The sequence below is a fragment of the Eleutherodactylus coqui genome, chromosome 1, assembly GCF_035609145.1.
Source record: "Eleutherodactylus coqui strain aEleCoq1 chromosome 1, aEleCoq1.hap1, whole genome shotgun sequence".
Classification (NCBI taxonomy): domain Eukaryota; kingdom Metazoa; phylum Chordata; class Amphibia; order Anura; family Eleutherodactylidae; genus Eleutherodactylus; species Eleutherodactylus coqui.
In genome coordinates, this window is record NC_089837.1 from 351,665,029 (window position 1) to 351,678,249 (window position 13,221).

The window sequence follows — 13,221 nt, forward strand, 5'->3', positions numbered from 1 at the left end:
TCTTCGGCTCGGCGGATGCGCAGGGCTCGTCGGTTACGTGCCCCGCGCATGCGCCGGCCCGAAGATAAAAGATACGCCCGCGACGGAGAGAAGATGGCGTCGCGGCGAAAGGAAGAACCGGACCGGGTGAGTAAATTCCCGCGGATCCGGACAGCTTCCATAGGCTTCAATAGAAGCCCGCGGGAGCCGTCCCAGCGGGAGACCCGGACAAAAATAGAGCATGGTCCGGATTTTTTCATGCTCCATTTTTTTTTAAGTCCCTTTTATTGACCATCCGCGGGTATTTATCTACCCCGCGGGTGGTCAATGCATCCCTATGGGATGCGGATCCGCGGGCAGGAGAAGAGTTAAAATCTGCTGCGGATTTTAATTCTTCTTTTGCCCGTTGACATGAGGCCTAAAGCATGAAACCTGCGTGTATCCTGTAATGTTTTACCACTGTGGAGCCGGCGGTGAGCCGGCCTATCACTGCATATGGCAGTATTTCGTACGGTACATGACAGTATCTCATGCACGCTGTCATGCGCAGTCTTCCTGTATTTTTTGCTTAAATTTCCCACTCTGTCACTTCACAATGGTGCGTATAAATGCTGCACATACGCAATGCAATTGCATTTGTACAACATTGATTTCGCGCCCATAGACAACAATGTGCTCTATCTCGCATAACACGCAGCAAAATAGCGTATGCTGCGTTCTTTTTAGCGCATGTATTATACGCAATGAATATTCGTAAGTTTTATGGATCAATGAAAATTAATGCACGTAATATGCGGTAAAATTACGCTCGTGCCAGCCTGGCCTTATGCCTTACATTAGAATGTTCTACTGTCAGATGCCCTTTAACACCAGTAAGGTCCTGATCCTTTAGAGCAAACATTTATAAATCAATCATACTTTTTTGATGCTCGTGTGTTAATAAGGATCAAGAATTCACATGTTATTGAGACAAGCGGTGCTGGATATTCCCGCAAGCTTTAATATTAATTATAGAGCTTCCCTTTAGGCTAGGGCAACAAACAGATGGGTAAGGGACCTTTATCAGAAGAATCCTTAGCGTTGGCGCTAGTCTGAGGGAAGGCTTCTTGACACCCCGTACAAGTGAAATAGAGCTCCTAGTTCTAAATATTTCTCTTATCACTTTGGGAAGTGTTCATCAAATAAAAATGTAAATTCCAGGTGCATTATAAGATTATGAGCCATCGTATCTCACTGGAGCTGAAGCCCGCCATCATTTGTAAATGATTTAATAACTTGATACTCGCAGTCTTTCTCCAGAATACATGTTGTTACTATAGCAGGGCATCACCTGATAAAAGATTATTAGGCAGAAAGCTCATATCGCCAGCGAGACGGTCTCCGCTTCATTTGTCGGTTTCCCAACAATCATCAAACAAGCCATCTACTTCAAAATACAGCAGACAGAATTACAGCTTGTTCTTGTTTTATTCATGAACTCGGTTTGATACAAGATGCAAACAAGCATTATGCGTAATGCCTTGGGATGAAGCAGACATAAATGCAGATTTGCTCAGCTTTAGTCCTGCTAAACTTTTTTCTCTTAAAACAAAACAGTATAAATTAATGTTAATTATTGCTACAGACAAGGCTGTCAGCTTGGGTTTTTTCAGTGCCACAAATCTAATTAGCTGGAAAAAAAATACCTGTGTTTTACATATGCTTCAGTGTAAAGTATTAGAGAACCATTTAACATAAAAGGCAATTCCCCAATGCCTAAATAGAATGGGAATTGGTCAGAAATTGATGCAATTTTTTGCACATATAGGGCAGATTTATGACAACTGTCATAAATCTGATAGATAGAATTACCTGTGGCCAAACATAGAACACATGAAAGTTCTTATACATAAAAGCCATTTCAAATCACAAAGCCACAGAAGAATTTGGGAGTACAAATTTAAAGCAACTTTTGACACTTTCAACAAAGGGTTAAATTGTTCAAGTGGATTCATGCATTAATGTGAAGTATGAGAATACTATAGCACAGATAGAACTCTGGCCTAATGACCCCCTAACACTAAAGGCCCTCTCACACACAACGATTATCACTCAAAATTTGCTCAAAAATCTTCTTTTGAGTGATAATCGTTTGGTGTAAATGTGCCCTTCTTTCACTTTTCTGCTAAATGAGGATTTTCAGTTTGCCATGAAATCAATCGTTCAGTAGAGCTGATAAGACGGACCGCACGCTGTGTTCTGTCCGGGGAGCCCTGATTACATTGTCTCAGCTATCAGCCCCTTGGCAAACCAAGGGAATGTATTCAGAGAACAGTGGTTGGTCTGTGCTCTGACGACAGCTCCCATCGGCTCACACACTACTAATTGGTGCTAATAGGTATTAGTACCAAGTAGTAATTTATGCAAAAATGATCGGTCAAAAGCCATCTTTTGAGCAATCATCTTTTTATGTAAAAGGACCTTTATTCAGAGACCATAAAACCTTCACATCTTTAGCAGTGGACTCTTTAAGTATGTTTTTATTTCTCTAGTCATCCTGTTGTAGTGTCCTTTCAATTGTAAATTAATCACATCCATTGTCTGTACCTTGTCATAAGTATGTATATTATATATACAAAAATACATGATGTTATTGCAAGCTTTCGAACCACTCAGGGTCCTTCCTCAGGCATAATGAATTAGAATTTAGATCCTGTATATGTGTGTGTGTGTATGTGTGTATATATATATATATATTTTTTTTTTTGGCCATTAAAAGGTATCATATCTACTAGATTACTTAGTTTCTCTTGCTGGGAACAATCACGTTTAACTCACTGATAGACACTAGAATTTCCAGAACTTTAGCTGACAGTATTTATTAGTGAGTTCTAACACTATACGACGGATTTATGCCAACTGTCAAAGAAAAACGGTCTTTTTTGCCCTTAGCAACCAATTACAGCGCAACTTTCATTTCATCACAGCACAACTTTTCAAAATGAAAAGTTGTGCTGTGATTGGCTGCTATGGGCAAGACAGACAGTTTTTCTTTGAAAGTTGGCAAAAATCTGCCGCATATTATGTTAGAACTCACTATAAACACTGTAAACTAAAATTCTGGAAATTATAAGGTATTGAGGTGCAGGTAAAATGTTTTCACTCAGAAATACACATTTATGGAAACTGCACATACATTATACAGTGCACATACAATTATTCACTCCCATTGCACTCTACAAACTGCTTTACATGCATTAAAATGAATTCATCAATAGTTGATGGAATTACTATTCCCCTTATTCAGTGTGAGACCAAAAAAAACGGTTTTGATAACCACTAAGTGCAAACTCCCTACTTAGGAGAGCCACATCTTACAGCAATTACAGTCCGTCTGGATAGATTTAGCCATTCTACACAGATATGGATACTTCAGTTTCTCCTTGCTCATCTTGACAAAACTTATCAAAATCTATCAATTTATATGAGATGTGAAAATCAAAGTCCACCAGCAAATCCCAAGTCTGTCTGAGGTCTTGATTCTGACTTAGTCAATGAAATATATACAGGGGTTATGTTAGAGCCTGGAATGAAGATCAGCAGTCTGAATAAATCAAGTGCTCAAACTATAGATTGGGATATATATTTGTTAAAAAAAATGTGACCAATGTCAGAAGCAGAAGAGTAACTAATTGTACAGGCATCTGCCTCATGCTATACCTGCAGGGTACTGTTGTACCTTAACGCCACCGGAAGCTAGGGGGGCGACAGGGGCGGTCACTCCTGCTGACAGCTGTCACACCCCTAGCTTCCGGTGGTGTCAAGATACACCAGTACCTACCTGCAGCAGGCTGCCATGGCCTTGTAGGCCACTTTTACACAAGCGACAAAATTTTGCGATTGTGATAGTGATGCAAATTGTATGTGTGTGAATCCCATGCTTTCAAATTGGTTCTTTCACATTAATGATGTTTTGCAGGCTACTACATTGCCCGTTTTCCTATGAAGCTTTCCTTTGTGTTATATCGTATCGCACGAAAATGTGTTTTTCGTGCGATGCAATGCAACTTTTATAGTAGGAAATTCTACGGTTTCCCCTAAATTAAGCCCTGGCTGCATAAAAAAACCCCCACACAATACATCACCTGAAGAGCGCTGTCTGCTCCGCCGCATGTCTCCTCTGCAGCTCCAGCAGACTTGCTTGTAGTTTTCACCCAGCGCTTCATAGTCAGGGGTTCAATAACCCCACCTCCAGGAAGTGCGGGCTCTAATTGGTTCTCAAGTGCCACGGCTCAGCCAATCACTGTAGCGCTCCATGAACCAATTACAGCCATCGCGTTGAATGGCTGTGATTGGTTCATCGAGCGCTGCAGTGGTTGGTTCTCGAGCACCGTGGCTCAGCCAATCAGAGCCCACGCTTCCTGAACCTCCAAACCAGGAAGCGCTGGGTGAAAACTACAAGAAAGTTTGCCGAAGCTGCAGAGAAGACGTGCGGCAGAGCGGACAGCGCTCTTTAGGTGATGTATTGTGTTGTTTTTTTTTAATGCAGCCAGGGCTTATTTTTGGGTAGGGCTTATATTTCAAATATAACCATTTGGATAGTAATTGTGTAGAATCTTTTGAACTGAAGTAGTGTTTGTGAATGGCAGAGACTTATCTGCTTGGCACAGCTGATGAGCATATTGCACATAATTGCTGTTGGAAGCATCAAAGCTCAAACATAGTGACACAGGGTCACACACAATGTACTTTCTATCAGACTGCATATATTTAACCCACACAGCAATTTCCACGCAGTCACAGTTTTTTATAATATTTTGACAATGTTTACCCATTATAGCCTGTTTGTTAAAAATAATAGAGCCACATTAATGGCCATATAAATTCTTTTTTTCCCCATTTATCGAATCTAACATAACAATGTGACTAGAAATAATGCATACTTACTTTACCAATTTCACTCTGTAGTTTGTACTGGTTTAATTGTACACAGTCCTAGAAAAGTAAAAAAAAAAACAAAATCAGTAATGCCACAAAGTCAAACTAATGCTGGAAATGTAGAGATAAATAACCCCCCACTGCTGATCCATAAAGGAATTGTATACGCCATCAATTTAACAAGGAAAGGCCAAAACGCACATTCACTCAAGGACACAATACCAGTAGAGGTCTCTACTTCTGTTTGTAAATCATATTGAGGGCTTATTCCAACTTGCATATATCGGCCGGGTTTTCGCGCCCGGCCGATATACGCTGTCTATGTCTGCAGGGGAAGGAGGCGGGACGGGAGCAGTGCACTGGGCTCCCGCCCCTCGTTGCAATCGGAGGGGGTTGGACTTTGTTTGGTGCACTGCTTCCATCCCAGCTCGCCTCCTCCCCCTGCAGAGAGGGACAGCGTATATTGGCCAGGCGTTGTCCAGTTGTAAATTACTGATGCCCTATCAGTAGAAAAGGCCATCAATTGTAGATCAACAGCAGTTTACTGCCCAAAACCCTTGCCGTTTACCTGTTCACCAGGGCAGTTTACTTGATTTCTGCAAGAAGCAGACAGCTCCGTTATCACTGCAGTGGTTAAGTTTTGATACTTCAGGCAAAATTCTTATTAAAGTGAATGTAAAGTTTGCATGTAATACCATGCTAGGCCACAAAAGTGGGAACAGAGCTGTCTGCTTCCTGCAGAAATCAGCTAAGTGCACAAGCACACTGACTTGGTGAACAGCTGAACAGCAGGAGTAATGGGCGGTAGACCACCACTGATCTACTATTGATAGCCTAGTCTTTGGATAGGCCATCAATAGTTTACAACTGGACAACTCCTTTATGGGTGCCTACAGTACAGTATGGAACGGTTAACTTAAAACCCCGCTAATCCAGTGCGGATGAGTGTCCACAGCGGTCATGCACCATATTGACTGACATAGCCACTCACCACTGAGCGGAGGGTCCCCTGTTCAGGATCCGCATCTTTTAGCCAGAGTGGAAAGCAGTTACAATCTAATTACTCTCTGGAAGATCGGTCCTGTGTTAAGGCAGATTTACACACAACGATTATCACTCAAAATTAATTCAAACTATGGCTTTTGAGCGATAACAATTGCGTGTGAATCCTACCATCGTTTGCTTTGCTGCCGAAAGATAGATTTTATGTGTGCACAAAAAAAAAAATCCATCATTTGTGATAGCAGGGACCACAGGCTGAGTTCTCCACTGCAGCACTGATAACATTGTTTTCAGCTGCAGTCCCATGGCAGAACAAAGGGGCTGCATGCAGATAACAGACCACCTGCTGTTATCTGCATACAGCGAGGGGAGCCTCATTTACATGCAAATGAAGCTAATAAGCTACTAATAGGCATTAGTGCCCATTAGTAGTTTATGCAAAATGATTGCTCAAACTGTCAATCATCCTTCCTTTTGAACAAAATTTGAGCGATCATCTTTGCATGAAATAGGGCTTTACACAGACAACCATTGATGTAAATGGTCAATGTGTAACGCTGCATTTCCTGAGTTGGTTCTGTAGGAACACAGTATGCTTATAGACAGGTTTCTGGCTTGATTACAGCTGAAGGTTAACTTAAAAGGATTTTCCAGGCAAATGCTATTGAAAACCTATCCTCAGAATAGGTCAATAGTTCATCACCAGAGACTCACCTCTCAGGATTCTCTGCGATCAGCTGATTGCCCAGGGCTAGACTTAGTCATTGGGGTCGTAGGCAGAAGCATCATAAATAGAGTTGAGCGAGCACACTCGGATAAAGCAGTTAATCGAGCGAGCATCACTCTTCTTGAGTAACTGCTTACTGGTCTGAGCAGGCTTGGGGGGGGGGGGGGGAGAGGGGCGGGGTTGAGCGGGGGACGGCAGGGAATAGCAGGGGGGAGAGTGAGAGAGATTGCTCTCTCTCTACCCCCCCTCGGACCAGTAAGCAGTTACTCGAGAAGAGCGATGCTCGCTCGAGTAACGGTTTTATCCTAGCGTGCTCGCTCATCTCTAATTAAACAGCTTCGTTCCAATTAAAATCAATGGGAGCGCTGTCTCCTATTACACTTCCACGTCTGAACCCAATGTGCGGGCCAGAAGTGTAATAGGAGGCAGCACTCCTATTGATTGCAAATGGAGTGAAGTCGTTTATGATGCTTCTGCCTCCAACCCTGATGATGATGTCTAGCCTCACTGAAGTGACAGCGGGCTGAGGATCTTGAGTAGCGGGTCTCTGGCAATCAACTATCCAGAAGACAAGCCATCAATAAGATTTGCCTGAAAATGCCCTTAAAAGTTTTACACTGTTTGTCTTCTGCAGTTTCTACATATCACTGTATATAGAAACTGCAGTCTCAATAGATCAGTTCAGCTGGACTGACAGCTTAGTTTTGCTGTGCGCTCTCCTCTCTTGTATGTTATCAGCTTATTTCTGACTACAAGATAAACTATGACTATCCTGTGGTCACTGCTAAGGGTAGATACTTTGATGAGAGAAAAATGTAAAGAAATCAATTCATTTACATGCAATGAGTACAAAGCACGTTTATTTGCCTCATTTGTGGTGGATTGAAATTAATGAGTTGTAAATGTACATGGTGTGTTTATAGTCTTGTTTTTTCGGCCACCAAAGCCTCCTGCACACGGGCGTATTTGCATTGCAGAGTCCGTGGAGTCTGCCTCTGGGCTCCACAGCAAATACAGTTCCATTGCATTCAATGGCAAAACACCATTTCATCTCCACGAGCGGAAATTGATTGCGATTTTCTGATCACAGAGAAGAAATCGCAGCATGCTGCGATTTTGTGCGAGTTACGCACGGACGGCTTCCATTGAAGTGAATGGAAGCCGCCCGTCCCGCAGCACTTCCAGTGAGCAATGCAGACGTATCGCGGGATGCATGCAGTTTTTGCTATGTAGTGCTTTTTTTTTTAACTTTGTTTTATTAGCAAAATCCCGAAGCAAACATAACATACATTATGATATGCATACAATTTCTCATACTTCGTTTTTCGACTCATTACAAATCTTTATCAGTTCAATATTATTTGCAATAAACAATAAACAGTTGAAGAAAAAAACAAATAAAAAGATCCTTTCTAACGTGCTTGGTTTGCTGTGTGTTCATTTCCCTCTTTCTTCTTGCTATGTTTATAGAACCTATAATGTGGAGTGCGAGTTTATCCTTAGGCCCCAGACTTTCTCAAATTTGTCGGAACGTCCACGATGCTGATAGACTACTTTTTCGTAGGGAATTATGGAGCCGACCACTCTTATCCAATAGGAAATGGAAGGTGATCTTGGCCATCCAGCTCATGGCTACAGTTTTTCTGGCCAGGAGTAGTACCTCTCTGATAAATATTTTGTCATGATGGGTCCATGCCTCCTCATCCAGCAATCCAAATAGTGCCACCTTGGGGTCCAGAGCCAGGGGGACCAGTAAAAGCATGGACAGCAAGACAAAGACCTCATTACAAACAGTTTCGACGTGGGGGCACCCCCAGACCAGATGCCAAAAATTGGCTATGTGGTGCTTTTTATGCAGCAAGCTCCCCTTGGTTGTGGCTAGGAGTGGATAGGATTTTATCATGTAATTCAGTGAGTATGCAGGGAATTTGGAGCTCCGTATCAGAAAAAAAGGTGAGCATTATGAAGATATGTGGCCATATTAAATTAAATTGAATCAAATTAGAGTACACGTTCTTCCCTTAAGAATTCCTTAACCCTTGCACCATCCAACGGGGAAGACAGGTGGTGGGTATTGTTGTATTTTGACACCACTGGAAGCTAGGGGTTTGACAGGGCTTGGATGCAGGAACACACCTGTCACACCCCTAGCTTCCGATAGGCTACCTTCATGTTGCCTTGGATTGCTGTTGCCAGGGAACATACACTTCCTGGCGGCGGCGCTGCTGGCAGACTACTTGGCTGATTAAAGTGTGAGGGAGACAACAGGAGAGCTCTCAGCTTATTCACCACTGCTGGGAGGCCGACACCACAGCCGAAGACGGGGGAGACAGGCGGAGACCCCTTCTTCTGCACTGCTTCTAGGCAGACGCCGCCTACAGGACCTGTGAGGCCGAGGACGGGGGAGACAGTCGGAGAGCCAATCGCAAACAGGGGGCGTGAACTCCCTGTCAAACTGCCTGTATCTTGACTCCACCACTACTTCCGGTGCGTCAAGATACAATAATACCCAGGTGGTGGTGGGGGATCGGCATTTTCCCATCCTCTGTGGGCACCAACGCACCCAAGTTTAAGAATTCTGTTTGCTCCTGGCATGAGCCCCAGCACTTAGGTCATACATCCGCCAAACAACAATGTGAAGGGCTTCAAATGAAAGCAGAGAGTTTATAAACTTGGTCCACATCACTTCCTCCCATTGGTCAGAGCGAGTCAGCAGAAAAGTTTCACTCCTCCCATGACGAAAGCAAGTGGCTTTCTTACACTCATAGAAGTTCATAACCGTTTTACTCAACGTGACTAATGAAGATTATGTGATAAAACAAAGGCAAACTCACCCAAGGTGTGACAACAGTTAAACAATTACAAACATGCCATTTTATTCCACATAAAAGAGGCAATAAACATTGGAGCTTCACATTAACATTTAGTATTTTCAGGTTATTACAATACAGCTTTCACAAATTCACAGCTGACTGTAAATAATAAGACATTACCCAACTAAACTATCAATGTGAAATCTGGTACCGCATGCTTTCTGACAGCCTCCCCAAACCTGGAATGTAAACATTCATCCAGATGATCATCTGCTAAGTGTCTTCCATATCTAGGCAATGACTGATCTCAAAACTTGGTCTAAAGCAGTGCCGTCTATATGTCTAGTGCCAGCTAAACTATGCTAATATGGCATCAAATGACATTATTATTATGTTGGTAACAATCCGAGATTGCCAAATGAACCACAAAGGGACAGTGATGTTGCATTCTACAAAGTAGCTACAATATAGCGCACAGTTTCAATGATGTGTCAATACATAAACACCCACATTCCAATGATGCAGCATGGAGGGAGCAAAGGTATTAGTGTATCTTGACGCCACCAGGAAGCTATGGGTTTGACAGGAGGAACGCCCCTGTCACACCCCCAGCTCCCGATAGGATCAAGTGTGGGAAGTGCTAGCAGCACACTGTGCATTGCTTGTAGCCGGACCGGACTGCTGGCTTAGGGTGACAGTTCGTTTTGCTGTTGGCCGTACATGATCAGCTGTAAATGCTGGCAGTTTACAGGTAATAATGTAGGCTAATTATAAAAGGAACCGTGACCCTAAGCCAGCAGGCCGGCTTGGGGGGTTTACTCTTTTTCTGCCGTTATACAACAGCGCTATATGCTGGCTAAAGCCAGTATTGCATGAAGTGACATGTTGGATTGGCTCCGACAGCAGCGAGGCTGGCAATATACAGTAAGAGAACCCCGACAGATGTCTTCCAACATCAGAGCTGTACAGCCTTAAATCATAATGTCTTCAGACGTCAGACAGTGGATTGGAAAGGATTAAAAAGGGAAGGATAGGTAACTGGAGGCTTCACTTTACAAAAGCTACTTACATCAGAATCCGAGATCGAGACCCGGTTAGATTCGATTGTTGGTCTTCGAACTATTCGTGGTGAAATGTGTGTTGCGGGGCCGGTTGCATATGGGCCATAGGCCTGGTTCTGGAAGGGCAGGCAGCCTCCTGTAGGCCTTTCCTGGAGGGAGAATTTTCTGTTTGAAAGTGCAGGCCGAGAAGAAGCTCTTTGGAAACAGCTGAAGTCGCTCTGATCTTGCGAAGAAAGAAACACATCCTCACTAGTTTCAGAGCTCATTCCATTGTTTGTCATGCTGTTTATATTTCCTGTCCCTTCAGCCTGTTCATCCACGTCTATAGCAGCAACCCTCTCAGCAAGCTCAGTCTGAGTGTCTTTACTCGGGCCGGAATCACACTCCATTACAACAGTGTGGGAAAATTCCACCACAGTCTCTAGGGTGCAACGCACAAGTTCCCAATCAGCCACAGCAGATCTTCCTAATTAAGGCTTTGTGTCAATACAGTCTCTGCAATAAAACATAAATGACAATTAATGACAGCAGGGAAAAAAGAAAATTGTCACTGAAATTACAAGTAAAATGTAAGAGCATTCCTTCCTAAAACATCAATTGGAATTTGCACAAAGTGCCACACAATATACATCATATTGTGTATTTTCACATCCTACGGTATTACCTGTCAACCTGTGGGTAACTAAAAGGTGGCAACTAGTGATGAGCGGGCATACTCGCTAAGGGCAATTGCTCGAGCGAGCATTGCCCTTAGCGAGTACCTGCCCGCTCGAGAGACAAGGTTCGGCTGCAGGCGGCGGGCAGGGAGCTGCGGGGGAGAGCAGGGAGGAACAGAGGGGAGATCTGTCTCTCCCTCTCTTCCCCCCGCTGACTGCCGCTACTCACCGCTCCCGCACGCCGGCACCCGAACCTTGTCTCTCGAGTGGGCAGGTACTCGCTAAGGGCAATGCTCTTAGCGAGTATGCTCGCTCATCTCTAGTGGCAACTATTCAGAGCAATTGTCTGCTTAGAGGACCCAATTTTCACTTGTCTAGCCCAAAACGTTTCCGCTACGCTTGTGGTAGAATCAGCAATTATCTCATTTTCAGAGATACACTACAATGAGAGCTACAAGTAACATGCCTAATATAAAGCGGCAGTAAATGCAAGGATGGTATATAGTCCGCCCGGAGGGGAGCAGATTTTACAGAGCAGCTCTCCGTTCAGGCCAAAGACAGGAGACCCAAACAGGACTCTACTCTATAATGTTCATATGCCCTAATAGTGCATATATGAACAGGGGATGCCATCTTGGTACAGCCCCTTTAACACAACCAAAGACATTGAAAAAAATACATAAAAATAATAGTCTCCTAGCTACTGTAACAGGTATATAGGGCGTCGTTGGGGCAAGACGTGCTTGTGACACATCACAGGTGACATAAAGCACCAATGGAGTGCCAAATAAACAATATTTGCCAAAGGCATGTGATTTATAAAATTAATTGTTACAGCAATTTGGGGTTTCATGTTAAAAAACCTCAGACAACCCATTTAAAAACATATAAATCCTCCATTAGCAGTAAATGACTCCACAAAATTTTTCCTGTAGCTTCAAAATAAAATGTGCACAACATTGAGGAGTGGCTTCCTTTGCATTGTCCTTTCATGAACACCATTCTTGTTCAGTGTTCTTCTAATAGTGAACACATGAACAAAGGTTTTTGTAGTTTGTAGAGTCTTCTATACGTCTTTTGCTGTTACTCATGGGTTCCTTTTCACCTCTTTCAAGATTACCCATTATGCCTTTGAAGCGATCTCAACAAGATAACCACTCCTAGGGAGGTAACAACAGTCCAGAACTTTCTCCATGTGTATATAATTTGTGTAATTGTGGACTGATGCACACCCATGCTTTTAGCAATGCTTTTATAGCCTTTCCCAGCTTCACATGTCTCTACAACAGGCCTTCTGATAGTTGTTTGTATCTAGGCATGGTTCTCACTATCCAATCTCTATTGAGGAGAACAAAGTTGTCAGTAACCAGACTTTGTGTGCCTTTATTTAACAGACAGGCACATGTGAGACCTACACTTCCAATCTCATCTCCTTAATTGAAACCTTTTTTACCAATTAGCTCTTGGAGAAGTCATTAACACACAGGTTCGCTTACGTTTTCTCCCTGTACTGTGGATGTTTACTCGTTGCACTTAACAGACATTAATGGTACAACTGTGTATGTGTTATTAGTTTACCTAGTGTTTGTCTATAAGGGTGACAAATAACAATCAGACCACATTAGTAATCAATGCAGAAATCCAGGTAAATCCAAAGGGTTTACTTTTTCTTTCAAGTGTGTGTTTTAATATATACATAGTACATACCGTGTTTCCCTGAAAATAATACCTAGTAGAGGTTTTGCTGAAGTGCTAAATATAAGGCCTTCCCCGAAAGTAAGACCTAGCTCTGTCCCTGCTCTGCGAGTCTCCTGTGATGAGCTCCCCCTAGTGGCTTGAAGCTGCAATACCGTCCCAGCTGTAGAAGTGGTCCAGGAACTGCTGTGGGTGATCATTACAGTCCCCAGACAGTGTGTGGGAGCCAGGCCTTATTTCTTGTTGCCCTGTGTGTGAGTCAGGCAAGACAAGAAGTACTCATTTAAGGACAGTGCTATTGCTAGAAATGAGAGATTTAGGCCAATGATTCTGAAAGAAATGGAGTCACAAGAAATTCACCAGGAAATTCA

The 13,221-nt window shown here is 43.1% G+C and overlaps 1 protein-coding gene across 3 annotated transcripts in view; it reads right to left on the minus strand.

Moving 5' to 3' along the window:
- CAMKK1 (calcium/calmodulin dependent protein kinase kinase 1) overlaps positions 1-13,221 on the minus strand; it is a 204,229-nt gene that overhangs the window by 114,179 nt on the left and 76,829 nt on the right. For all 3 annotated transcript variants that reach the window (XM_066576900.1, XM_066576892.1, XM_066576908.1), the window contains exons 2-3: positions 10,508-10,994; positions 4,906-4,953 (exon numbers count right to left, since the gene is read on the minus strand). In XM_066576900.1, coding sequence (XP_066432997.1) covers positions 4,906-4,953; positions 10,508-10,888 — 429 coding nt within the window. In that variant the 5' untranslated portion in view covers positions 10,889-10,994. The remainder of the gene's footprint in view (positions 1-4,905; positions 4,954-10,507; positions 10,995-13,221) is intronic.